This window comes from Motacilla alba, chromosome 3 (assembly GCF_015832195.1).
Source record: "Motacilla alba alba isolate MOTALB_02 chromosome 3, Motacilla_alba_V1.0_pri, whole genome shotgun sequence".
In the NCBI taxonomy this organism is placed as follows: domain Eukaryota; kingdom Metazoa; phylum Chordata; class Aves; order Passeriformes; family Motacillidae; genus Motacilla; species Motacilla alba.
The window spans coordinates 14,546,780-14,574,626 of record NC_052018.1 but is presented as its reverse complement, the minus strand read 5'-3'; the positions used below and the strand labels follow the sequence as shown (position 1 = coordinate 14,574,626).

The 27,847-nt window shown below is 39.1% G+C and overlaps 1 protein-coding gene across 4 annotated transcripts in view; it reads left to right on the top strand.

Annotated features, from left to right (window-relative positions):
* LPIN1 (lipin 1) overlaps positions 1-27,847 on the top strand; it is an 80,209-nt gene that overhangs the window by 34,191 nt on the left and 18,171 nt on the right. For 3 of the 4 annotated variants that reach the window (XM_038131343.1, XM_038131344.1, XM_038131345.1), the window contains 11 exons: positions 6,935-7,135; positions 8,388-8,483; positions 9,686-10,023; positions 10,382-10,501; positions 16,008-16,137; positions 18,075-18,384; positions 19,860-19,953; positions 21,280-21,467; positions 22,388-22,481; positions 24,852-24,921; positions 27,701-27,793. In XM_038131343.1, coding sequence (XP_037987271.1) covers positions 6,935-7,135; positions 8,388-8,483; positions 9,686-10,023; positions 10,382-10,501; positions 16,008-16,137; positions 18,075-18,384; positions 19,860-19,953; positions 21,280-21,467; positions 22,388-22,481; positions 24,852-24,921; positions 27,701-27,793 — 1,734 coding nt within the window. Of the gene's footprint in view, positions 1-6,934; positions 7,136-8,387; positions 8,484-9,685; positions 10,024-10,381; positions 10,502-11,645; positions 11,754-16,007; positions 16,138-18,074; positions 18,385-19,859; positions 19,954-21,279; positions 21,468-22,387; positions 22,482-24,851; positions 24,922-27,700; positions 27,794-27,847 lie in introns of all 4 variants that reach the window. The other variant, XM_038131346.1, reaches the window with a different exon arrangement.

The window sequence follows — 27,847 nt, the reverse complement described above, 5'->3', positions numbered from 1 at the left end:
GTGTAGAGCCAGCCACAGTCTGAATTTTGCTTTTTGATGTGGGACATACAAGTGAGCTGCACCTGTCTCCCAACTGACCAGATGTACTGTCAGATCACCTGCAGGAATGTGGTCTGTCCCATGCAGCTGTGACTACGGGGAAGTCTGGAACAAATGTGAGTGTAATCAGACTTGGACAGAGTTTGCCCTCCTATTTACAGGGCAGCTGAAGTCACACTCCTCAGCAGAGGGCTCTGCAATTCTCCCTCAGCAACTTGTTTACATTGGGGTCATGGCTGCTTATGGCTCCCTTTCAGGTCATGTGTCCAGGTTTCCTTTCCTAGGAAAAAAGAATAAGCAAGTAGAGTGTTTGTCTGTGTCTCACTTGGGTGAGCTTGGCCTGCTGCAGTTGAGATACAGTAACAGTGGTAGACCCTACTTGCAGCCGATGGGAGCTACACCCTCTGAGATAAAAGCCTCAGTAACTTGCCCAAAGTTATGAGGGGATCTTGTAGGAGAATGGATCTCTAAATGGAAGTCTCCCAAAGTCCCATGCAATGTCTTCATGACTCCTCTAGAGAAAATAAATCCAGGCTCTAAAGATGCACAACTTTGGGGTTCTGCCTGGGCACTTACTCAGAAAGGTGGGGTGGGAATTCACGGCAGTGACTTTAGGTGGGATTGATGTAGGAACTCACAAATAATTAAGAAAAAGGCTTTTGAGAGTTCTTAATGATTTTCAGTTTCCTACCTGAAATGGCTTAAAATACTAAGGGATTTGAATGTGATGATCAAACAGCATTAGTGACTTTACAGTGTGTTGACGCCTTACTAATAAACAAAAGTACGTATTTTAAAAATGATAGAGTGATAATTATTAAGAGCTTTTATAGTTAAGTCAACATTACTATGGTTGTTGCATAGACATGAAGGGCTAAGCTTAATTTTGGAAATATTAATCTAGAGAATCTTAATCTGAAATATTTTCTTATCTCCTTTACCATTTTATCATGAATATTTTTTAGAACATAACCTCTGAAACTGTTTTTTATGGTAAAGAATATGTCAATAGTAAAATTCCATTAGTTGCAGTAGAGGGGTTAAGTGTTCAGTACTGCAGACAAAACTGAATTGTTTCATAGTCAAGAATAGAAATACTCGATATGCAGTAAAAGAGTGTTCATAAGCACTGACTTTGAAGTATTATAATTTACAAATTATTTTCTGTAAACAAATAATTTTCTTGAAGGGACCACAGTCTGATTCCCAAATATAGTCCAGTCTCTCAAGCTTTACATCTTCAAAACAGAAACCAAGGACAAGTCAGGGTACAGACGGACCAGGTTTGTAAAATTGTCATAGTTTCAGTGTCAGCAGCAGAGGTACGGTGATGTATTTTAACTGAACGCTGGCCCATCAATTTTTATCTTCCCTTCACCATTTCACAACATGTATGGAAGTTCTTAGGAGGAAAGTTGATTTGTTTTGTGCTTATGCTCATCACTTCAGCCATGGACCAGGGTCTCATCATCATATCAGGTATTAAAAGTGTAACTGAAATATGTGTCTGTATTTTTTGTGGGGTTTTGTGTTTGTGCTATGTTTACCATTGCTGGAAATCTTCCTCTCCTGCCCTACAAAGCCAGTCCACAATCATAACCATAGAGCCTTAGAAAAGGGGCTGAAAGAGACCTAAATGTTTCCAAAGCTCATTCTTGGTGACCAGACCAGCTAGCACCATCTATTCTACAAAGCTCTGTAAAGTTTTAAAAGAAGGGGACTGCTTCTTGCTGGCCATGGGAGTAGTGCCTAGTCCATCTTAGCTCCTTAGCTGTGCCTTGGAATTGCTGGGTGATTGCTTATTGGCCTGTGCCTAAAAGAAGCAAATTTTGAAATTTAAATACATTTGGTAGAGATGTCCAGATTGTAATGGTTTGGTCTGTGATGGGATATGGGTTGATTTGCTGCCTGGGGCACAGGCAGAGCAGCAGTGTCTTTCCCAAAGGTTGCAGTTGCCTGTTCTTAAACCAGTCCCAGCAAACGTTTGTCCTGTTTTCAAAACGTTCTGCATTGGAAATTTCATATCTTCCAGAGGAAGTGTGTTTCACTTTTTAATTACCCTTACAGTATGCCACCTAAATCAACTGCCTCTTTTTACAGCATGTTGAATAGCACTTGCATCCCTTAGTGATTTGGATATGTGTGGATATCTAATCTATTATTCATAAATTTTGTGGCACCTCATGAGACACCAGGTATTGCAAAAGGAAAAAAGGCATTTAGTTCCTATTATTTTCAGTGTTTTATTTTCAAAATTGCAGTAAAGAAAGATGATATTGTAAGGGGAAGAGCTGAGCTGTAAAAAAAAAAAATCCCCAGAAAAACAAATAACCAAAACCATGCCACAAGGGGTACAATTACTGGCTTTTCCAGTGAAATTAGGACATAGTCTGGTGTACCTGTATGAAAGAAGTGGATTATCTAGATGACAGTGTGTTTGATATTACTGTGGCATCCAGCAGTGTGGGACTTAAAAGAATTATTTATTTTGTTAGGTCAGTCTTTGTTAAGTGAATAAATTGGTTAAGTAATAAGGGAGATCACCAGCTATTTATTTTTAACTTATTTTTCCATATGATGATAAACTCTGAAAAATGGCTGCTATCTTTTACAATCAAAGAGTTGGAAATTTTCTAGACTTTCTGGAAGATGATGCTAATTAGATTTGCATTTAAAATTATACTAGAAAATAGCTTTAATTTTATAATAGATGCAAAACGTAGAGCTGTGAAATGTCTTCTGGCAAAGAACAAAACTCAAACCATTTGAGAATCCTGACAGAAGCAGTACAGACTGTTCTCACTTGCAAGCTTAGATCAAAGGATTCTGAATTTTTCCAGCACAAAAAAATATTCTGTGCTGTGTCCACTAGCATGGTATGAGAACAAGAGTTTACTAAACTGAGTATAATGAACAGGCAGGCACTAGAGGTGTAATCTATGATGTAAACTCATGTTTACTGCTGAAGTTGCTGCTGCCTGGTCAGTAAGTGAAAGACTTCTTGGAGTGGCCAGAGTGAAGTATTGCTCCAAAACCACATCCAGTCCCTCTGGGGTTTGAGGAGTGCTGGTTTCCTGGAGTGCTGACATGGCATGGATCAACTTTAGATTCAGAGTACAAATTTAAAAACCTCAGATCCAAACAATCTCAGCTTTGGTTGGCGCGTATAAAAGGTAGGATAGAGGGCCTGTGACCATCAGAGTCACTCTTTCCCTACAGCATCTTTTGTTCCCTACATTTGAATAATAAACCCATTTTGGTAAGTTTTTTGGGGAAGTGAGGTTTGTGTGATCAGTCTCCCAGTCTGTCTTTGAATTCCACAATGACTTTGTTGCACGTGCCAGATTCAGCCCAGCTTGAGAGGAGTGTCCACTACCAGCTTGCAGTTGGAATGTGGCACTTTTTAAGGGATAGGAGAGTTCCACTGTATGGAAGCAAGCTGTGCTGAGCTGTTGGGGCTCAGAGCTTGTGGATGGTGTCCAGCTTTTCTAATTTGTGGGTATAAAAATAATTTTTGTGTCCAATGACAGGGCAGGCAGAGTAGGTAAGACTTGTTGTGAGCAAGAAGAGTTGCAAAATTCTCTGTTTAGGATTTTAGGACCCCAGCTGGTATAACTTGTAAAGAGGATGTGTGAGTCCTCATGTTTGGATTTTCTGCCCAGAACTCTCCCAAACAGTAGGGGTTTATAGTCTGTCCCAGCAACTCCTTCTCCACCAAGGAAGTCATGGCTGTTTTGCACCTAGAAGTTTCGCTACTTTAGCAGACCAAGCATTAACTGGGGTGAACTATACTGTGTAATTTTGACTCCAGCTGTAGCTGTATTTGCATTTAATTTAGCTCAATAAGAAATGTGTTTGTTTTTGTGCTTTAGGTTGGAAAGATTGCCAGTAAAAATGGAAGTATTTTTCCACAGCAAAGGGGTAATTTTAAAAGTTTGCTTATATCTGTCACCCTGGAGGCTGACTTCTGAACTTAGATTTGTGCCTATGTCATCCCAACTTTTTTAAGAGTTTAGATGGTGACGCCCAAGATAGTTAGGGGGCTAAGACCTTATGACTTAGAAGCAGAGGCCAAGAAAACTAGTTTTATTTATTCTTCAGAATAATTCTTCTTTTGGGGGGTATAGAGGAAACAGCTGGGATATTAGAAGTGCACACTGGTAGGACAGGAGGCAGTGGTACAAGCTGCAACAAGGGAAGCTCAGGTATCGTGAAGAAAATTTCCTCCATGAGGACAGTGATACATAGGATCAGGAGAGCAGAAAGGCTGAGAAATTTCCATCCTGAAGACACTGAGAACTCTGCAGGACCAAGGTTGTGGACAGCCTTGGGCAGATGTTTGGACCAAGTGACCTTTAGAGGTCTGTTCCAACCTGTTGTTGTGTGACACAGCATAGGGTGTGGCGTGAGTTTCAAGTGCTGTTCCCTGTGAAACAGCTTGCCACTAGATTTGCATTCAGGAAGGTGATGTTTCTAGTGTATAATAGGAGCCCAGAAGTGCTGATACCAGTTCAGTGCTGGAGAAAGGAATATAATTGCCATGAAGTTTTTGTGTATTGGTTTTTCAGTAGGTGGCACTTTCTGGATGCCTGAATTGAGGGCTATGCAGAAACAGCCCTCAAATCTCCAAACACTGTGTAGGGATTATTCTTCCATTAGTAAACATCTGTCCTGATTTTGGCTGAGATAGAGGTTTCCTCCTAGTAGCTGGCATAGTGCTGGGTTTGGGATTTAGGATGAGAATAATGTTGGTAACACACTTCTGGTTTAGCTGTTGCTGAGCAGTGCTTACATTATGTCATGGATTTTTGGTGGTTTGTGCCCTGCCAGTGACAGGGCTGGAGGAGCATAAAAAGTTGTGAGAGGACACAGCCAGGGTAGCTGATCCCAACTGGCCAAAGTGATATTCCATACTGTGGACTATCATGCCCAGAATATAAACTGGGGGAGGAAACTGGCCATGGGCTGCTTGTGGAATGGCTGGGAGCTGATCAGTGGGTGGTGAGCAGTTGCATTGGTCATCTCCTGTTCTGTATGTTGAAATTGTTTTGTTCCTTTTATTATAATTTATTATTATAATTTTTATTACTTTCTCCCCTTTCTGTCTCATTAAACTGTCTTTATTTCAGCCCATGAAGTTTATCACTTTCACTTTTCTGGTTCCCTCGCCCATCCTGCTCAGGATAGGGAATTGGTTGTGAGCGAGTGACTGTGCAGTGCTTTGTTGCTGGCTGGGGTTAAACCATGACAGCATCTTGTACACTGAATGCTTAGAAAATCAAACATATTTTTTTTAAAGTTAGTGCCTAGTTTTAGTCTTAAGCTTTTTGAGGTTCCACTCCCCAGTTGTCACATGGGGAAACCATGATTGCTTTTCAGGGACAATGTAGTGATGACTACCATAAATAATTCTTCCTTCAGAGCACAGTTTGTGTCCTGACCCATGTATTGCAACAGAAGCTGAGAAGAAAGCAAAGTCTCAGTCCATACAATGTAGAGGGACTTTTGAAAAAAAACGCAGGTGGACATTCGTTAATTAGAACAGCAATGCATGGAAGAAAAGTGTCTTAATTGTAGCATTTCCAAAATTTCTGATTTTTTTTACTCTAGTGCTTTCATGGTGTTCTTTAAATAGTCTTTTGTTTATAACTGTAAATCACAGTTAAAATTTGGAGCCATTTTATAGCATCTCATACATTCTTTTTGTTGTTTATGAAAGAACACAGCTGAAAGAGTCTCTATTGTCAGATGCTGTTGCTGTGCAGTGACTGTCTCAGGCTCTGAGCTCAGTTCTGTGCTCATCACCATCAGTGGGAGTTTCAGCATTGCCTGCCCTGCAACTGTCACTTTTATTGATGCCCAGGTGCTGTGGAACAGCCTAGCAAAGAACTTGTGTGTGAGTCTTATGCTTTATCCTGCATGCACAAGGTCTTTGATGAAATCAGTATCTTGGAATCTGGAAGAGGTGATGGAAAAATAGTGAAAACAATATACACTGGAAGTCTTTAAAGCCTATACTGTTCAGGAAGGTATCTGCTTAAATTCGTTGATATTTTGAGAGCCATTGAAAGATTTTTTATCTTTTAAGCATGTCTAAATATGCATGTTAGTCATTTCTGGGGGACTAAATATATTGAACAGGACATGTATTAATAATGTGGAAGCAGCAAACTAAATGCTAAATACTACATAAATGTAGGAGCAAACTAAATGCTAAATACTACATAAATGCAGGGAAATAAAGCAAAGCACTTCAGCCATCAACAAAAGTGTAATTTGTACTGAAACTGCAGATACTGTTTGAAAAGACTGTTTGAAACAAGAACAGTGAAGTTGCATTAGGAAACAATGTTCAACCGTAATTCATAACTAATGTCTGAATGCATTATAACAACCTTTTAATGGGAGAAGTCACTGTAAGATGGGAAAATAGGCTTTGCCTTTAGTGTGGTGCAAAATTAGATATGCTCAAAGCTATTCACTTGCCCTGCCTTTAAAAACCTGTGGAAATACACAAAAAAAGTATTTCTGATATTGAGGGCAAAATAAATGTTAGGAGGAGGGGTTATTCTGGAAGTAATGTTTTTCTCTTCAGAGATAATTGAACACATTTGAACTTCAGAGTCTCAAAGTTTGACAGTGGTTTTGAATTCAATTGATTTTAATGAACTTATGAAAGTTGTTACAATTTTCTGACTTACGAGGTCCCTCTTGTGTTTCAATAGCTCTCTACAAACATGCTGTAAATAAATTAGGTGGGAAATCCTGATTTTGTGCAAAATTGTTAATTTGTGAAACAGGAGAATACCCCACTTCACGATTCTCCATCTCTCAAATGTCTCCAAAATTCAAAGCAGAGATCAAAATCCAATTTGTTCCACCTTTTGCCTTTTAGGTCCAAACCATGAATTACGTTGGACAGTTAGCAGGGCAAGTGTTTGTGACTGTGAAGGAGCTCTATAAGGGTCTAAACCCAGCCACGCTGTCAGGATGTATAGATATAATTGTTGTACGCCAGCCAGATGGAAATCTTCAGTGTTCCCCTTTCCACGTTCGCTTCGGGAAAATGGGAGTTCTACGTTCCAGGGAGAAAGTGGTAAGAAAATGTGACAATTTTTGCATGTCCTGTCTGTGAGTTGACTGTAATAGCATGGAAGTTACTGAATGTTCTTTGGTCTGCTAGTTGAGGTTTTCTTTAGACACCCTTTATAAAGAGCCTGACTTAAGACAAGCTTCAGTTGAAATGGTTGTTACTGATTCTTGCAGTTCAGAGCATAATTTGTAAGACATTGACTTTAATAAAAAACAGAACTAACCATGAAATTTGTAATATTTATGTTTAATAAAGCAAAATTTCAAATGTGCTAATTTGAAACTATATTAGATTTCATTAGTGACTCACTAAAACCCCTTTCTTTGTTCAATGTTCAATGACATGTTCAATGATAGTTCCAAAAAGGGAGATATTAGTGAAGTAATATTTTCAGATAATAGAACCTTGAGGTTAATTGAAGCTAGAAAAAAACAGTGAGGATCTTGAAATAAATGTAACTAGGCTGAGCGACCTGGTAGTGTATCAGATGTGAAGTTACCAGTGTGATAGATTATTTTAGAAAGTAATTTTTCACTCAGTAGAGTCTAGGTTCTAATGTAGCTAGAATTTTCAGCAGAAAGATCCTAAAATCAGCATGGACATTGTTCTTACTTAGATCAGAAAGACATTCCAGTACTTAGAATCAGTAAATGTTGAAAGATATTACTGTGCCAGTGATGTACTGTGTCCTGAAATAGACTTGTGGACTTGTGCAAGTCTCCAAAAAATTTACAGTGAGAGTGGAGTTAGTGGCAAGCATGGTTATAGCCAAAGAGAGAGAGATCTTCCTGAGAAGAAATGGAGATAGTTAGGGCTGTACAGTGATTTGATAAATGTGTGGAAGGAATAGTCACAGGAATTAAATGTAGAATGGTTTTTCTCATTTGTGTTTCTCACAGTGTAAAGAGAAGTCTCTTTAATGAATTTGAAGGAATGTGCATTTGGAAGTATTTCTAGCACAATTAAAATAAGTTGTGTCGCACGTGAAGCATTCAGAATTGCATTTAAAAATATTCAGAACTTTATAGAGACTATAAACCTTTCTGAGTAGAGGAGCAAGGTATCAATGAGCTGAACAAGTCAGAAAAACATTTTTATAATTGATTGCTTTGTGAAGAGGTACTGAAAGAAAAAGAGTAGGTCACTATTTCCTGTTCATTGTAATGTTTCCTACACCTCCCTGAGAAGCATTTGCCCAGTGCCAGCAGCAGGACTAATTTTCTTTTCATATAGAAATATATTTATTTCCTTCCAGGTTGACATAGAAATTAATGGAGAGGCTGTAGATTTGCACATGAAACTGGGAGACAATGGGGAGGCCTTTTTTGTGCAGGAGACGGATAATGATCAGGTAAGAGTGAAAATGACTTTTAATTAATTAAAAATCTGATGCTGGCTCTTCAGAGTCAGTTTTGATTTTAGGAATCTTGTTGAAAAATATACTTTTATCCATTTTATAGTTTTGAAAGTTTCTGGACAATTTTCTGCTATGGAAATTTAATGCTATGGTGTTACTTTAGGTTTTTTTTTTAATTGCTGAGATTTGAAAAAGCTGAAGATAATCATATAAATGAAAAGTAAATAATTTGCATGCCAGTGTGTGAACAGAAATGGCGACTACAGAGTTCACATGCTTCAGTGGTGTGTATCAGAGGTTAATGTCCAGGCACCTGTTTTTTGCAGAAATCTTTAATTTGAGCATATGCACCAGACTGTCAGTAAAAGTGCACATGGTCTGTAAACATCTGTGTACACATTAATTCTGGTGCTCCTCATAAACATGATCTCACAACTATTATTCATATGGGGCTGTATTGAAATGAGAATGTCTGCTGTTGAGCTGTGGTAAATACTGGTCCAAATAAATTATGGTCACAGTAGCTTTGAGTAGTTCACATGTAATGTAATATAAAAAAACTTTTGCAGGCATTTCTCTTCATATATCCCCAATAATTTTTTTCACTGTCCGGAGTAGGATGAGTGTTCAAAATTCCTGTGCTGAGTTTGATATTACCAGTTTCAGGTGAGAGTTTTGTGAATGTGCATCTCTATACCTTTATTTTTAAAATTTTTGTGTGGTAAGTTATTTGGTGACTGAAAACTGCTGGAAATACTTCCATGAATGTCTAGAGATGTATATATATGACTGAATAGTAGAGTGTTTGTGTGACCTAATTATAAACCACTGACCTATCTGATTACATCTGTGTTGTGAAGGGGAATTGTATTTTACAAAATGTTCAGGTTCTAAACTAAGGTTTTGTTTCTGCTCTGTATTTTACATGAGGGACAGAAATGTATGCTGTGACCTGGCCAATATTAGCTGCTCAGAGGATGCTGTATTAAGAGTATTGTCCCTGGTTTGTCTAAGGAGATGCAGCTATGGAAAAATTTCCATATGCCATAGGAACATAATGAGAATCCAATGTCAAATACTTGTTACTTTTCTGAGGAGTAAATAACTAAAATTTTGATAATTTGTGCATAGGTTGCCAGTTGTATGACTGATGAAAGAGCTAACATGTTTTATGATTTGAATTTTTTCTTTTTCAGGAGGTGATTCCTTATCATCTCTCCACATCTCCCATTCTGTCTGAGGGGACTGCCTTAATGGAATCCCAGCTGAAGAGGAATTCCGTAGACAGGATACGAAACCTGGACACCAGTGCATCCTCACAAGTCCCGCCCCAAGCCCATGGATCCCAGCCTTCTACTGAAACATCTCCAGTCTGTAGCTCCGTGAAAAAAAGGAGAAAGAAGAGGAGGAAGTCAACTCATAAATTAGACAGCTTAAAAAGAGAAGACACACATGGAGACACATCAGAAGATGAAGACATGTTTCCCATAGAGATTAGCTCAGAGGAAGAAAAAGAGCCATTGGACAATTCAAGGTATCATAGTGGAATTGAGATATCTAATGAAAACCTGGGTTAATGTTCCAGTCCTTGCCTTCTAGCAGTAATTGCCAAGTCAGAACATATGGCTGTTGAAGGTGTTACTTGAAAAATAAAGCTTTAGGCTAGAAAGCTATTGGGAATGTTAGTAATTAAAGTAATGAAAATGACACTAAAAGTATAAGAATTCTCTGTGGTGTTGTGAACTAAGTGGTTTGAGTCAGATAACATTTCTTTATCTCCTTTTATTTTAAGTTATACTAATTCTTCTCTGCTGTAGGGTTTGTTAGCTGAGGTATATGAAAATTCAGTAACCAGTTATGTTTTTTAAATTCACTTCTTTCCCCCTGTTTAGGGTCCCTGTTCCAGATGTGTTTGTTGATGATGTATCTGACATAAAGGCTCCTGCAGTTTCTGTGCTTTCTCAGTCTGCACCTTACCCTCATTCAGATGGAGAATGGTCCCCTCTTCAAAGGTACTTTTTTTCTGATAATACAGTTCTAGATAGTACCCTTATTTTAGTTTTTCCATTAGTGTCTTCTATGTGAGTACTATATGAAGTCTCACTAAAGATTTTGATATCAAACATGGTCAGTGACCATTATTTGATGAATACTTTTATATTTTCAATAAGATGGTCTACCAAAACATCAGGTTGGCTTTGTCCTTGATACAGCAAATGCATACATAAAAATGCAGGTCCACAAATGCTGAAGAATATTTTTATCTCTTAATGTCACTGACTATTTATTTTATATAAATACTGTAGAGAGAAGGAATGTTTTGTGCAATCTGAATATTTGCCTGATGCACACACCCTGTAAGGGCTTCAGTGAATGTAGGTTTATAAGTCTTCAGTATTTCAAGTATAATCCTTTCAAAAATTTCCCAGATAGGAGTTAATATATTAAAAATAAGATTTTTTTAAACGAATATGAGCTTTTCATGTTGCTTTTAATATAGATATGATATATTTACTGTGTGAAAAGAACACATACAGTAATTTGCTTACTTTTTCCTGTGTGTGTATTTGTGTGCTTGTGAATACCTTTCATGTCAAAACAGAGCAGTTTGGACCTCCCTTTTTGTGTCTGTCAAAAAGGGACAATTTTTGTTTAATGCATTGCACTCTAATTCCAGTTAGGTCTGTGTGTCTGTGCCCCATGCACATGTGCTCCCCATCTCCCATCTCCACATCTCCAGCAGACTGCTGGAGTGCAGCAGTATTCATAAGACCTTCCTCTAAAATGTCTAACCTCAATATCCTGCTTCTGTAGTTGAGGGGCAGAGGAAGAGAGTGTGAGGAGGTTATTTCAGGGCAGTGGTTAAATTGAACTGCTTTGAGTTGCATTCTGGAAGAAACATTCTCCAGTGCCTATGAAGCATAATGTGATTGGCTTCACCAGGCTGCTGATGGCATTTGTCAATACCCTGCCCTTTCGATGGCTTTTGGAACTGTGTGTTCTGTTTGTTCCTTGATTGCAGTATCCTGGGTTTTGAAAGCTCTCAATGTAAAGTCAGTGTTTGTGTAACTAATACATGAAGAGTTTGTGTTAATCAGCACTTGTGAATATAATGACACCTTGTCTTTCTTTCTCCCCACATGCTCTGCTGCCCAGTAAGGCTATTGATTGTAAAGGGCAAACCACTCTCCTCACTGTTCCAGCAGACGGAGGCCTATCTATCTCTTGTCCTCAACAATCTTTTCACTTTCTTCTTCCAGACAGGTAGAAGAGTTGTTCTCCCTCTTTTCTGGACTGCTTCTTAATCCTTTCAACACTTTATTACATTTTTACCGCATTAAGACTATGTGAACTGCTGTTGTATTTGTAGTTGTACTTATTGCTACCCCAGACACTTTGAAAGTGACATTGGAAACCACTTTCTCTGCTTGCTTCTTTGTGTGCATTGAGTAGTAGTGAAGTTGAACCTTCAACAAGTTTCAGCCTTGTTGAACCATCCATTGAAAGAGGGTGGCTGATACAAAATTATGTCAATTAAAGCCTGGGTTAAAAATCCAGTTCATTAAGATGATAAAAACCCCAAAAAGGAAGAACTTAGCTAGTGAATTCATTCCTTTGAAGACTGACATTTCCACATATCTTTTTACAATCAGTGTATATTTTAATGACATTTTTATTTCATGGTTTTCCTGAGTTGTTTGCTCGTGCATAGATTGCTAAAAGCAAAACAAAAACATTAGAGAATAAGTGAGCAATAAAAAATGCAAACCTTGTAATGGGAGGAGCCTCGTGTCAAAAGAAAACTTCTCTCTCTAGGCCTTTGCAGTAGTGTAGGATTCCTCTTTTTCACAGAGCTAAAAGTGGATACAGACTTTCTGTGTTATCTTAAATTCAAGAAGTTTCAAGCCGATTCTGCAGTGAAGCTCTTTCACTCCTTTAAGTCAGTGGAGAGAGGTCACAGCAACGTTAAGAAATATAAAGTGGTAGAATATGACCTCTACAATTCTCCATTAATGCTGGGAAAGCTTTGAGTAATACATCAGGCTAAATTACTCACTGCTTATATCAACATCGTTGCCATACTAGGTGCCTAAAGCTGTGTCAAAACTGATAATCTTGACGTTTTCCCAGCTTCTAGGTCTGCCTTCTTTAACCTGACCATGTTGTAGCACCAAGTCAAAGTGAGATCCTGGGATGTTCAAAACTGTTCTCCTTAGCATGTTCTCATGGTAAGGAAGGGCAGGAGCACAGGTTGGGATGGAGCAGTGATGTGCTCTGGGTGGCTTCATGAACTTTGTTGTGGAGTTAGCTGTCTTACAGACTAGACAGACATTTAAAGTGCTCTAGCACCTTGTCTGAGTGAGGCTCTGTGTTTGCAGCTGTTGAAATAAGAAATGCTTGGTGAGTCTTTCAGCAATTGTTTTTTTCCCTCTGTGTGAAGTAAGGAATGCTATTATGGCCACCTAAGAGGTGCTTCAGAGGCTCTCAGTCATTGCTGTGACATGTGCATGATGTAGGACTCTTTCCTTTCGATCATCTTTTTTCACAGGTACATTTTTGTTGCACAAGACTGGGCTTTTTCTCAGGTCATATTGCTGCTTTTTCAGGGATCTCTTTGCTTCCAGTGGAAAACACTGCAAAGATCATTGTAGTCTGTTATTGTAGAACTGCCAGCTACAGGCCAAATTCCTTGTTCTTTGTCATTAGATTAGATTAAGTGCAATCATAGCTGATAAAGAATATATAGGACTATGATACAAATATTCAGCAGCTATGGGATGTGAATCAGAGATGCTGATCTAAATACCTGAAATTTCCCTTCCTTCTTGTGTACTGTTGACAGGATGGGTGGCTCTGGTTTGATCTGCAGTATCTCAGCAATCTGTGCAAGGCAAGGCAATTTCAGCTGGGCTGAGTCAGTGCATAACTTAAGGACACAGGAATTGCAAGGCACAGTTCAGCCCAAGGCAAAGCCAGATCATTGGGCAGCAGTTGCAGCAAGAACCTTCCCAGAGCAGAGCTCTGCTGCTTTAACATACACATGTGTGTGAGTGCCATATTTCTGGTACTTTCATTGTGTCCCTGAGAATGGAAATCACAAAGCTGAGTAACAGCTCGGGCTCTTCCCCGCTCAGCTGTATGTACAAGGGAACTGTATTTTCAGGGAAAATTATGGAGAAGACCATGTTTCCCTCCACCTCAAATCTGTTTTCTTACTGCAAAATGCAGAGGTTCTACCCAAGCTGAAGCAATACCTCTATTCTCTCAGGGTGTCTGAGTAAGTGAGCTTGGGCTGAACAAAGACAGATTGGAGATTTTTCTAGGTAAACAATAGGTATCTTGGAGGTTAAAATGTCTGTAGTGCACAGGGTAAGTAAGACATGAAGTGACAAGGCTTCCTTAAATCTAGATATTTTAGGCTTAAAGCAGCAGTAGGAACATTATTTCCTACTGAGATTTTTTGAATCTCAGGCTCAGGCTACTGATTTCCCAGGTTTCAGTGGCCTCTAAGTATGGAACACACTGCAAATCCTACAAACTTTTCAGTGGAAGTTTTAGAAGTTGCTGAGAAACCCACTAGGCACGTCTCAAATCCTTAGAGTTTGAAAATACTTTTAAAATTGCACTGTATTCATTCCTTCATCTGTCAAATTATAGGTTATACCCTGAGGACTGATAAAAAATTGGAATTCTTAGGCCCTAAAAAGATGGCTTATAAATTTTATAATTTAATTAGGTAACATAAATATCTGCAGCTAAAATGTCCTAGTGTCTGTCCATATTCAAAGTGTATTTTACTGCATAGATGAAAACAGTGAATAATGTAGATAATTAGGTTGCTGTTATTTCATATGTGAATGTGAAGTAATTATTTTGCTGTGATCAGTGAATTCCCTACCAGCTGGCTTTACAGAACATTGAAAAAGGGAGACTTTATAATACCTTCCAGTAGCTAAGGAGGAGAGGAGCTTTTCACACAGGCATGTAGGGACAGGACAAGGAGCAATGGCTTTGAACTGAAAGCTTGGACTTTGGGCAAGAATTTTTTCACTGTGAAATGCTGAAGCACTGGAACAGGTTGCCATGAAAATTGTGGATACCCCATCCCTGGAAGTGTTCAAGGCCAGGCTGGATGGGGCTTTGAGCCACCTGGTTTCATGGCAGAGTGATTGGACTAGATACAATGAAGCCATTACAAACCGTTCTATAATTTTACCTTTACATAAATTTCTCATGTTTGATTTATTCTTTATCTTTTTCTGAATAAACTGATTGTCCACACCAGTTTGGGCTCTTTCATAGAACTGTGGAATCACGGAATGATTTAGGTTGGGAGGGACCTTATCTTGTTCCAACCCTCCTGCTACGGGCAGGGACATCTTCCACTTGTCCAGGTTGTTCAGAGCCCCATTCAGTCTGGTCTTCAGGAATGGGAGGTTCACAGCTTCTCTGGCAACCTGTGCCAGTTCCTCACCACCCTCTCAGCTTTTTGTCCACAAACACCCTCAAGTAATTCTTCCCAGGGCTGCTCTCAGTCCATTCTCTGCCCAGCCTGTATTGGGATTGCCTCATCTCAGGCATAGCACCATGCACTTGGCCTTGTTGAACTTCATGGAGTTAGGCACCTAATGAGATGGAAGCCTTTTGTTTTTAAGAATGAAAATAACTCAGTTTGGACCTTTGATTTAGGCATAATGTGGATTCTTCTGTTGCTTTTAGTTTTTAAATCAGATTGGATGAGTTTACTGAGACACGCTACGGCTCAGGTAAAAAATGCAAGCTTTGTTCAGGAGGTTCTGGGGGAGATTCTATCACCTGTGTTATGCAGAAAGATCTTTGAAATCAGTGATTCATTATTTAGTAATGACTGACTTGACATCACGTTCTTGACTTCACCACATTAAAATATGCTATAAGCTGATAATTCACTAATTAATTTATAAATATTTATGAAGTAATTATCAAAACAAACAGTGGAATATGTTTCAATTGAAAGGGCTCAAATTCTTTGTGTAGCTCTCCTACTGTTTTCCTTATAAACATCCATCCAATGATGCTGAACAAGTTGAGCTGAACAAGTTAGAAAGGAGTCAACTGGATTTCTTAGATTAAAGAATTACTTAGTCAGGATAAGGTGTCTTGTTGATGTGAGTAATTTCTGCACTTTGCGTACATTATTCATCTGCTGCTGCTGCTGGCACCATCCCCATTCTTTTTACCATGCAGAGAAACAAAAACCCTCCTGAAATCAGGTCCAATGTTCTTGTTTTATCTCTTTCAGCCTCTCAAATACTACTTCTCTGAAAGCACTTAGTGAAAAAGGGATGAGACCTCTGAATGCCAGTGTAAAAGAATCCTGAACTCTTTAAACTATTTTTGTATGCTTTCATACCTTCAGCTGGCTATTGATTATTTCAGTCTTCAGTTCCTTGTATTGGTGGACATCAGTTTGGAAAGCACTCAGTGCTTTGTTGTTACTTTTGCTTTTGTAACATCTTTTTGTTTGTTTTTCTTTAGCCCATCAGACTCACGTCCTCCTACTCCTCAAAGTGACTCAGAATTAGTCAGTAAACCTACAGATAGAAGTGGACTGAAGGATAATCCCCACATGCACTGGGCATGGGGAGAGCTACCACAGGCTGCAAAGGTATCCAACATAAGTTCTATAATTCCTGCTAGCGTCTCTTGTGCTTTATTAGGGCATGTATGCTAGTCTACTGCAGACTGATGAAGAGGAAATGGATCCTGATTTTACCTAAAATGACAGTGTTTTATGTAAGATAATTGAATTTTACTCCATAGGATGTATAGGAAAGTACCTTATGGCATGGATATTCTCAATACTGATGATATACAGTAGAAAATGAAGAAGTAACTCAGACCCAGTCTTGTAAATGTTAGTAGCTTTAAAAACAAGAAAAAAAACAAAAAAAAAAAAACCAAAACAACAAAAAAATCAAACCAAATGTCCTTTGGTAAATCACTGAAACTCATAAATGATCTTAAATGGAAATTAGGTGCCTGGTATTAGCAGTCATATTCACAGAAACGAAAATGGTCTGCTTCAGTACAAAGGCATCTAGAGACACCTGCGGTTCTGTATCTGTGGATGTGCAGACGGGCTGTTCTCTTGGCTGATAGGACTGGCTTGGTGCCTGTCTCCTCCTGGAGCCATTTGTCCCAGTTAGGTGAGAGATCTGCAGTTGGCAGCGTTGTTTCCTGTGCTGCACAGAAACTGTGGGCAGCTGCCCACACTGCAGGCTGGTCAGGTGCTGGCTGGCTCCTTGTGACAGCTCCTGAGGAATCACAGCATTCACACAGGAAAAGGGAGCCTTTGGGTATGCATGTGCACCAGGGTATGAGAGGTAGAGGTCAGATTTCAGCGGAATACTGCAGCTGTGGGGGCTGGGATAGTGCAGAGTTTGGCACCTCCTGCTGAAGGCTGGCTTCACTGCAGAAAGAACTGCAGGAGAGATAGGCTCACACGCAGTGTAAAGAGGAAGAATTGCTGCTTTGCAGGCCAGGGAAGTGGGCATCCTGTTCAGAAAGACTTCCATGTTCTGGTGATGGTACCAGAATTATAATGGTACTATTGTGATTTGTTGTAATTAATTCTCTGTTGGTAATTAGTCAAAAAGGAGGGGTGGGAATCAAGAATTCTTAATTTATTTAGAGGAGCTCTGGCCTCTTCTTTGTCTCATCACCTCTTCACTATTCTCCTCCCTGGATACATTACAAGAAATTTGGGAGCTATTTTCTGCACAAAGAGAACTGATTTAAGTGCACAGGTCCATGCATGAGTTCCAAATTGGCAGTTGTAGTCTAGAGTAGAGAGTTTCCTACTAGGAAATTTAGATGTATCTTTCATATCGCAGTCACACACCCTAGTGTGTATTGCAAATCTTACTCCCAGAGGCTTTTCTCTCTCCAGTCCCTGTCTATGTCCCAAGCTATTCTGATCTTGCCATACCTCAACTGGGAGTCACACTTTGGCTGCTGTTGAATTTGATGTAAGAGTTGTTTGTTTGCTATGACATGAAGGTTATAGCAGCTGTGCAGCTGCTGCTGTAGTTCAGCTCCTCTCTGTCCCTCTGTAAGAACACTTCCTGTCCCACACTCAGAGAAAATCTGGAATTGTTCCTATAAAGTGATTTAAATTCTAAATCTGGGGATTAGACAGTGTCCTGGGGCCTGAGACCATCTTGATTGTGCAAGGACTCCATTCTGCACCACCTTCTCTTGTTTGTCAGGTTTACCAGTTTACCTTCTGAGGGAAAGCCAGGATTTTCACAGGAACAGAGGAAGGCAGGGTGAGAGGTGGGATTTGCAGGTAAATGGAAAATGAAGACCATAGAGCACTTTGCAGAACTAATTATTTCTGGCCTCAAGATACAAATGAATTTTGCTCAAACACAGCAGAGAGGTCTTTTGCATATTGTAGTCTCTGTCTCAGTGATGGCTTTCTGCTGTAGTTGGTCATCCTGACAGTCTGATCTTATTACAGTGAACAGAACAGGTTACACTCTGGCTGTTGTATTTTTTAAGGGCTTTTCTTTGTAGTAATCTGTTAATTTTTCCTCACAGGCCAGTTCTCTGCTCAAAGCAAAGGAACCCAGCATGGCAGATGTAAATCCTTCTGAAAACACTCACTTTCGGGTCATCCAAAGTTCTCCTGTAGAGGAGTTTAACACAGTGTCTCCTCTGCCTGCCCTTGGACAAGCAGATGCAGCAACTGCTGATGAAAATGAGCCCTTACCAGCTGAGACAAATAAGCCAGAGACAGAGCTGCCAGGAGCAGCTGAACCCCCATTGCCTGCAAATGAAGAAATAAAGCAAGCTGCAGCTTGCTCAGCCCAGCCGACTGGCAAGACGGATTCCCCTTCCAGAAAGAAAGGTAAAGCTGTTGATCCTGCACTTTTATATGCATGACTTTATCTTCAAATTTCATGGTGGTAGAGCATTTTATTGCCATATAAATTAATCCATGCCCTGAAGGCACTTCCAGATCAGAAAAGGAATAAGCTTTGGAATGAGCCTTCAAAACCTGAGTTGTGCATCAAGCTATTCACATGAGATATGTATTAGAAGATTCTTCTTGTTCTGAAGTTGTTGGCAGCTCTGTGCATATGAGCAAGACTACAAAACTTGCTCCGTTTGACAGATGTGAGGATTTCACTTTTATGTATAAGCAGACTGTAGATCTGCTGATTCACCTGTATGAGGTGTTGCTGGTAATTGTGGAAACTCTTCTGCTCTAGTACAAAGTTGTACTATGTCTTTTGCACAATGAACAGATTTGCCATAAAATAAGGTGCTTTTGTTCTATGTTCTTTTCAGTTCTGTGTGGCACATATCCTGTCCTGAATATGTGAAATATAACTTCATCTGCTTTTCTCTCCTAATTTCTGGGCTCTATTTCCATGGTATTTGATAACAAGTGAACAAGTGTTACAATCTTCACATGAAATTTATTTGCTTACAACTATTCTGTTCTAGAGCACTAATTATTCCATAATTATGAAAGCTCTATATAAGCCTAGTTTGTGCAGCTGCTTTTTAATCAGTAAACATACAAGTTTCTTGGCCTCTTCCCCATGTATTCCACTGTTTTTGGAAACAAAAAATGACGTGTTTCTCTGCTTACTATTCAGTCCTTGTATAGATTTTCTGATTGCTTTTGTGATGCTTGGTGTTGGAAAGTGAGACAGTGAGAAGTTGAGGGTTTGAGAATGAATTCCAAATTAGGTTTTGGCCTTACAGCGGTTACTTATCTAGGACCACTGGCAACAAGAGGACCGTGGTTGGTCCTAGTGACAGCCTAGAAGAGGTCTGTGCACATGCAGAAGAGGTCTGGTGCATGTGCACACACAACACATCAGCTGTATGTGCTTGAAAGTGAGTTGTCTCCATAACGAGTCAGTTATAGTGTGTTAGTGACTGTATTTTAATTTGTTATTTCCCTTTTTCGAAAAGGGATGTAAGATTAGTTCTCAAAGATGAAGTGTTCTGACTATTATCGCATAGGCGATAATAGGCCTATGCAAATACTTAGAAGGTTTTCCTTTTCCTGTTTTCCTCTGGTGACCACTGACTTCTGATTCCCAGTGGGTTTGTCTGGGATAGGGAGTCTTTGGCATGTCTCAGAACATGTCCTCTGTTGTCCCATTTTGTTAATTCATAGTTTGAACAGTGTATATAAACTACTTGTTTTGAGATTTTTGGCAGTATCATTTTTGTCCAAATGCAGTTCACAAACTTACAACTTTCTGGCTTCTCAGTCTTAAAATGAACAGCTGAAGAGTAATAACAGCTCTGTATTGTTACTCAGAAAATACTAATGAATAGGCTTATTTATTCTATCCCTTACAGACAAACGGAGCCGTCATCTTGGTGCTGATGGTGTCTATTTAGATGACCTCACTGACATGGATCCAGAAGTTGCTGCACTTTATTTCCCCAAAAAGTATAAGTATTTTTCTTATATTTTTACTTTTTAAAGAGCTCTTTTCACCTTCCATATTTAGATTAATCTCTTCATTGCCAGCCAGATAGGATGTATTTTTCAGGGTTCAAGCAGAGATGAAGGTGGAAGGAAAGGAAAATTTTGTTAGAGAGGACTATTCATACTTTTGGAAGGTGCTGCATTTGGGCTTGAGAAAAGTACCTGCATCTGGTTTTTTGTTTTGGTCAATAATCATCATATATTGATTGTGGATGGTTATGTAATATACACAGATGTTTGTGAGTGTTACTCACATGTCCTGGGAGAGCAGTTGACCTTGGGATATATTTATCCCCATGTCCTGACTTACTACCATAAAGAACACATCTTACTGTTAACAGTATTAGCAGAAAATCATTGCTCTAATGTTGCTTTACTTTGGTTGATTCACCTATAAATACAAACGTGAGAAAATAATTTTTGGAAGATGCATGACAGAGTTATATATGAAAATACTGCACTCTGAACATACAATTTCCAAATTGTTCTGATCTTTATTGGAGCCTCTTGCAACATTTATAGTTCTCTTTCAACATATACTCTAGTCACTTGATGAAAGTCATTGAGCAACAACTAAAGTAGCTTGTGTACTTTATTTTTCTTTTTTTACTTGCTTAAACTCAGCTGCTGTAATATTAGTATTTCAATAAAGCTGAGAAGGATTAGTTGTATGTGGAAAATGTTGAATTGAAAATTTCTTTCTCAAATGCATTCATATAAATCTGAAGTGGAAAGCAGAGTTTGATGAGCTTGAACTTTGTAATATTGATCTCATTAGATTTTAAGTAGGTATAAGGATTTATTGTTTCTGAAAATTTAAATCCTAGTAGTTTACATGTAGAGTGTTTTATTTATATATACATGACACATAAATACACAAACATGCACATTATTTATTTGGGTTTTGCTATCAGTTTATCTAGTTAATATAAATGAAATAATAAACTTACATGCTTATTCTTGTTCCTGTGTGGGAATAGTTCTACTAGTATAAACTCTGCTTATTGTATAATTATTTTGTCTATTAAGATTATACAGTTTGTCTTTTTTTTCTAGCTCTTGTAAATAAGTGAAGCTATAATTATACATGCCTAGTTTAGACAAGTAAGTAGAAGCAATCTAATATTGGAGGGCACACGAGGCCTTTTTTACTTTGTTTTGTTTTGCTGTAAAACTTAAACAAAGGTGGGGGTTTTTTGTTTTTTTTTTCCTAAGCTTGTACTTGTAAAAGGGAGTGAATTTGGGAATGGACACATGAAGACTGAATTCCTAATTTTTCTTTTCCAGTGGGGATAACACCCAAAGCAAGAGCACGGCCGATGTGGGGCCGCGGCCGGCCAGCCACTCTCCGCAGTCTGTCGGGAGCTCAGGTGTTGACAGTGGCGCTGAGAGCACCTCGGATGGGATTCGGGATTTGCCCTCCATTGCCATTTCTCTCTGCGGAGGCCTTACTGAGAACAAAGAGATAACCAAAGGTACAGGATGACTGTGTGAATTGCAGACGTGTGCTGGCAGCTGGGTTTGAGCTTCCCAGCCTGAGGCTGCAGAGCCCTCCTGTGGCTGTGCTCGGCACTGGGTTGAGAAGATGAATTCTGGCCATGTAATGATAAACTTCCTAGAACCCCTCATGATTTTTAACACATTTGAACAATCCACTATATGTGAAAAGATTTAGAAGTATTTTATTGGTCTTTTTACTTCCTGATAGTAAAAACATAGTTCCTATGTTTTGTGTCACAGCAGTGTTAATGATACTTGCCACTTAGTACAGTATATAGCTAGGAAATGCACAGCTGTTAGAGTCAGGAGTGAAAAAGGTGGTCCATAAGTGGGAACATAAGGAGTAGGAGTTGAAAAGTTCAACCTGATTCCTGCCCTACCACCAGTTTCTTGTGTAACTTTTAGATAAATCACAATACTTTGTGTCCTAAACTTCCAGTGGCATAATGTGAAAATAAATGTGTTAACACTTGCACTTTCTGCAGTAATGTGGTGTCATAAAATCATATGAACCTGGTGCTATACTGACTGCTGCTCACAAGCTACTTATTAAAATGTTTCAAATATCCTGTGATTTATTTGAGTCATACTGTCATCTGAATCACTTGTAAATTACATAATTTTTCTAAAAGGAGATTTTCCTCCCTCGCAGTTCAGTCCCTGAGCTTTCACTTTAGGTTGTATTTTGAAAGGAAAGACACCCAGAAACAAAGAAACCCTTATCTTCTGAGATTGAGAGCCTCTGAACAACTTGCTTCCATATTGCAGTTAAATCTCAGCACCCTTGTAAAGAAGATGAAACCAGTGTGTCTGAGAGGTGTACAGAGGTTTAGGTTGGCCCACCCCAGGCATCTATAAATGCATGCTTTACAAATGTAACTTCTTTCCCCCACAGAAGAGTTCTTAGAACATGCAGTAACATATCAGCAGTTTGTGGACAATCCTGCTATCATTGATGACCCTAACCTTGTGGTTAAGATTGGAAATAAGTAAGTATATTTCAGAAAAAAAAGAATTACTGTTGTAACAAAGACCCTTTTTTGTCACTTCAGTGCATTACATCAGTATAACTGTAGCTGAAAACCAGGTTTTGAATGTTTGTAGTTTGGATTCATCCAGAAAGAGTCAATTCCCTAGTGAATTCAGGTCCTTCTAGTTACCTTTCCTCCTTTGAACTGAAAGTAAAGAGCAGTTTCAGATGACCTATTAATGACACAGTTTGAATTTCAAGAAGCTGTTATTAAATGCTAATAGTATTCACACTCAACTGACAGAGTAAAAATGAAATATGATGTGAACTTGCTAAGGCTTGCCCTGAGCCAGTTTGAATAATTAATATTTACAGGGATACATCAGTCTGCTTCCAGTCACTCAGTACCAAGCAATTTTTTGTATATACTGAATATTTTGCTAATATGCCTCTGTGGAAGCATTGCTTTTCAAGACTTGTCAAACTTCCCTCTCTGAGTATGAGGCTTCCATTTCTGCAAGGCTGCGACATTATTTTTGTATGTTTGTATTGCTGGCAGCAGGGCAGTGCTGTGGTCTAAGCCAGATGCAGCTTTTTGGGGAGTTCTTTAACTTGAGAGTTCCTTGAACCTAGCAGACAGAGGAGAGGTCATGGCTCTGTGCTGCTCTTCTCTAGAGAGGTTTGGCTAACCTTGGTCACAGACATGGCTCTTGCAGGGCTGATGTATCAGGTGGTAGTTTTTATTGTGGATGCTGCAGCCTCATAGCTGACCTCAGCTCTCTGTGGTCTGAGGTGAGTCACTCATTGCTTCCCTGACACTGTTCTCTGAATCTGTTGCTAGTATTTATCTGCCTGCTGAATGTATTGGGAAGAGAGGAGACCTTAGTGAGGATCTTAAATGTCATATTCTCTTAATGTCATGTGAACTTCATCTTCCCTAGGCAATGGAAACTGTAATTGTCTTACTGTCTGCAACAAGGATGTATAATAACAGGAGCTTGACATCATACAGATTACAGCCCCTAAGTTTTATGTGGCTCCTTGATGGAAAAACAGTGAAAAAAAGTATGCAAAAATGTGGTTTATGCTGTGATAAAGAGGAATATAATAAGGGCTGTAGCTGGATGGGTGCAGCAGAGAGTTGTGGCCAACAGCTCTGTCCAGATGGAAGCTGGTGTCCCTGAGGGCTCTGTCTTGGGGACTGGTGCTCTTCAATATCTTTGTCAGTGACACAGACAGTGGGACCTAGTGCACCCTCAGCACATTTGCAGATGACACAAGCTGAGGGGTGCAATGGAATCAACAGAAGGAAGTGATACTATCCAGAGGGAGCTGGACAAACTTGAGGAAAGGGCCCACAAGAAACTCATGAAATTCAAGAAGTTAAAATGCAAAGTGCTGCAGCTGGTTTGGAGCAATCCCAGATATGAGTATAGGGTGGGAGATAACTCATTGAGAGCAGCTCTGTACAGAAGAATTTGAGAGTTCTGGTGAATGAAAATCTGAACATGGGCCAAGAGTGTGTGTTTGCAGCCCCGAAAGGCAGACATGTCCTGGGCTGCATCCAAAGCAGCAAGGGCAGTTCAAGGGAGGGGATTCTGTCCCTCTGCTCTGCTCTGGTGAGACCCCACTGCAGTGCTGCATCCGGCCCTGGGGTCTCCAGCACAGGACGGACATGAACCTGTTGGAGCAAGTTCAGAGGGGGGACATAAAGGTGATCAGAGGGGCTGGAGTGCCTCTTGTATGAGGACAGGCTGAGAGAGTTGGGGTTCAGCCTGGAAAAGAGAAGGCTCTTGGGAGACTTCATTGCAGCTTTTTAGTACTTAAAGGGGACTAGGAAAAAGAGGGAGAGCAACCTTTTATATGGTGATAGTGATAAGATGCTGGGGAACAATTTTAGATGAAAAAAAGAGAGGTCTAGATTAGTTGTTAGGAGGAATTCTTTATTACTCTAAATGAGTTGAGTTACTGAAACAGGTTGTCCAGGAAAGTGGTTGATGTCCCTAGAAGTGCTTAAGGCCAGGTTAGATGGGGCTTTGAGCAGCCTGATCTAGGGGAAGGTGTCCCTGCCCAAGGCAGTGAGTTGGAATTAGATATCTTTTAAGGTCCCTTCCAACACAACCATTCTGTGATTCTATGATGACTTGAGTAATGTGTGACAAACAGCCTTTCTGCTCAAGGCCTAGCTTCTCTTGTACACCCTGAAAAATGTATGTGGTAAATACCTGTGAGCATTCTGTGGAATAAGATAGGTCTGTTATTACTAGTGCAGGTCAGAGTTTGATCTGTGCTTCATGGCTTTAACCTGCCAGGTGGTGAATGCCAGGTAGATTGTGAATTGGGACTTTGGGATTACAAAATGCTGTAATTGTCTCCCTTGCATGCCCAGGTACTACAACTGGACGACAGCTGGTCCCCTTCTGCTGGCAATGCAGGCATTCCAGAAACCTTTGCCAAAGGTGAGATTGAACATGAAGGCTGGTAAGAGGAGGAGTTTTAAAATGGTGCCACTGATTAAGGGAGGGAAGGAGGGTTGTTGTATGAAAGAATCTGCGCATCAGTAAAATCTACCCACATATAACCATTCATCTATCTTATGGCCTAAATAAGGACTAAGTTTGGTCTGTGAGTAGTGTTTGTTTGCTAGGCTAAAGTTATTACAACTATTTTGAAGTAGGAGAACTTCTTTTTTATTTCATTAATATGGATTTTAAACATAAATTACGTAGACCAGTGTTAGTGTTTGCTGTAGCTGCATACTTGGTGTTTGGTTTCTGTTTTATATGTATACTGCATATATTATTAAATCAATATAAATAACCCCAGTGAATAGGGTTTAAATACTAGATGAGGAAGGCCTGCAGCTTGCTAGCATTTTGTTTCTCAGTTGGTTATTCATAACCCAGGTAGGTAGTGCCAGATAGCTCTATGACTGTGTGACAACAGTGTGTGTTGGCTTACATAAATGTGCTGAAGAAGTTAGTTCAATGCCATATGACCTGGTGCCACATAGGTGCTCGTGACAGAAATACTGTAAATGTATATGAAGAAGTAGCATCACCACTATCACTATTTTGTGTCCTGGTTAGACATGGATTTAATAAATTTTTGAACCTAAACTTTCCTCCTGCCATTTGCAGCACTTCACATATCTTTGGGATTGTTCTGTGTGAATTCAAATGCTATCTCTGTTGCCATCACTGTAGACTAAAAATTTCTCTAAAGCCCAGAATACTCTCTGCCAGTGTTTCTTTCTTAGTGCCACGTTACTTCTGTATGCAGTCATGTGCAGCTGCATGGTACCATCCCAGTATAAAATAAATTGAGCCTAAAAATCCCAAGTATCTGGTAAACATTGCTTGAATTTCGAAGGTGTCACAGAGCCAGATGTTTTGTGCATTACTGCAAATATTGTGGTGATCATCAAAGGTGGGATTCATCCCATGGAACTCAATGCCCACAAAAGGTACATAGTTATCCTATTCTGTATTTGTTGATTTCTCACACAGTGTGATTCAGACCTTGATAGGTGCCTCTCGGGTCTTCATTGGCCATAGAAATAATGGAAGGTAACTACATTTTAAATTAAACACTTCAAAGCCTGAGACGGATGTCTTGGGTTTTGCCTAGGATGTATAAATGGAAAGAAGTGCTGTAAAATATTTTTCCATAATATTACAGCAGATGGCAATTCCTTCAACAGCTTTAGATTTATGTCATTATTCATATAGGTTATCAGTTGAGAAAAATATTCTATGAGTGTGTAATTCAATGTGCTTGGGTTTTTTTAATGGCTAATTTATGTTCTGAATGCTGATAACTTTCTTGAGAGTGCAGTTTTAATTTTATGGAGGAGCCAATATTTATAGTTTGAACAGTCTGTATGTTTGGAAAGGTTTGCTTGGTTTACCGTACCTCTGAAACTAAAATGACTCATGTTACCAGTCATCCTACTGGTTTTCATGACTTGTTACTTAGAGTTTTGATTTGCTGTAGTAATGAGGCTAAGGAATTGAAATACTAAGATACTTTAATAATAAACAGTTCATGAAGTATTTGAAAATGGATGTTTTTGCAAAAAAAATTTACTGATGTTCTGTAAGATACACTTATATGCAGATCTAATTGTAAGCATGGGAATTCCCCCACTAAAAGTCTGTAGGATATCTACTTGAAGTTGTTGATATATTTGAGAATCTCCTTAAATGGTTGCTGTTCTCAGTTGTGGCATTCCATTCTCCATAGCTCCATCTGCTCCCTGTGTTATTTTGTTTGAAAACCTCAACTTTATTCTTCTGTCATTTCTTTTTTCTAATGTACTTTAGATAATATAGTGAAGAAAACCTATGGAGAAACTGAGAAAGGGATGCACTGTGCCACACATTATCTGAACACAGTCCCCTCTTAATTGCTAAGAGTTCTTTGCCTTTAATTTTTTTAAAAAAATCATGAATAAACATCACAGCTTTCTTTTGGTGACCTTACTTGCAATGGAAGCTGTCATCTCAGAAATACAATGTCCAAGCTGTTCTAGGGTGTAACAAACCCTGTGGCCACTTTTACCTTAGTATTTTCCTGTTCCATCTGTTGCTTCTCTCTGAGTGAGAGAATTCAGCTCCCCTTGTTACAATGCATAAGGCTCCAGTCGTTACGGATTGAAAGAATCTTTTCTACTGGTGTCTAGTATGTAGAACTAATGTAGAGTAGAAAAGGTTTTTAAATGAAACTATTCTAACATTTTCAGTCAAGTTCATAACATGATAATTCATGAACTCATAACTCATAAAAGCTAGTAACTTCTTTACTTTTTGCTAAGCTGGTGATTGAATACAAACTTTGTAAATAACTCTCTTGCATGTCAGTTTGTTACTGTTTTGCATGACGCCTCCTTTAGGAAGTTATTTTTTTTATGTATAATTTGTACTAAATAACTTAGAAATAGCAGGTTCTCCATTCTAGACGTTATACTAACATCTCTTTATGTTTTTTTTTCTTCTTTGATTTGATTTCTTTTTCATTTTCCTTTTAAAAATACCATAAGTATTCATGCTTAAGTTACTTCAGAGCAGCTCTGGATACCATTAGATTTTGCTTTAGAAGAATTTATGGTCCACAGACAGTATGTTTACTTTTATTCTATTTATTATCAGTTAAAATTGTGTGTTTGGCACTTCATTTACGTATGTCAGGTTGTCCTTTATTTTGGGCCTTTTTTATGTTACCATCCATTTATCACAGGCAACTGTGGAATCTATAATGAGGGACAAGATGCCAAAGAAAGGTGGAAGATGGTGGTTCTCATGGCGAGGGAGGAACAGCACTATTAAAGAGGTAAGTTTAAGAAATAAGCAGAGTTTCCTTCTGCTTGCAGTGGGAGGGCTGGGT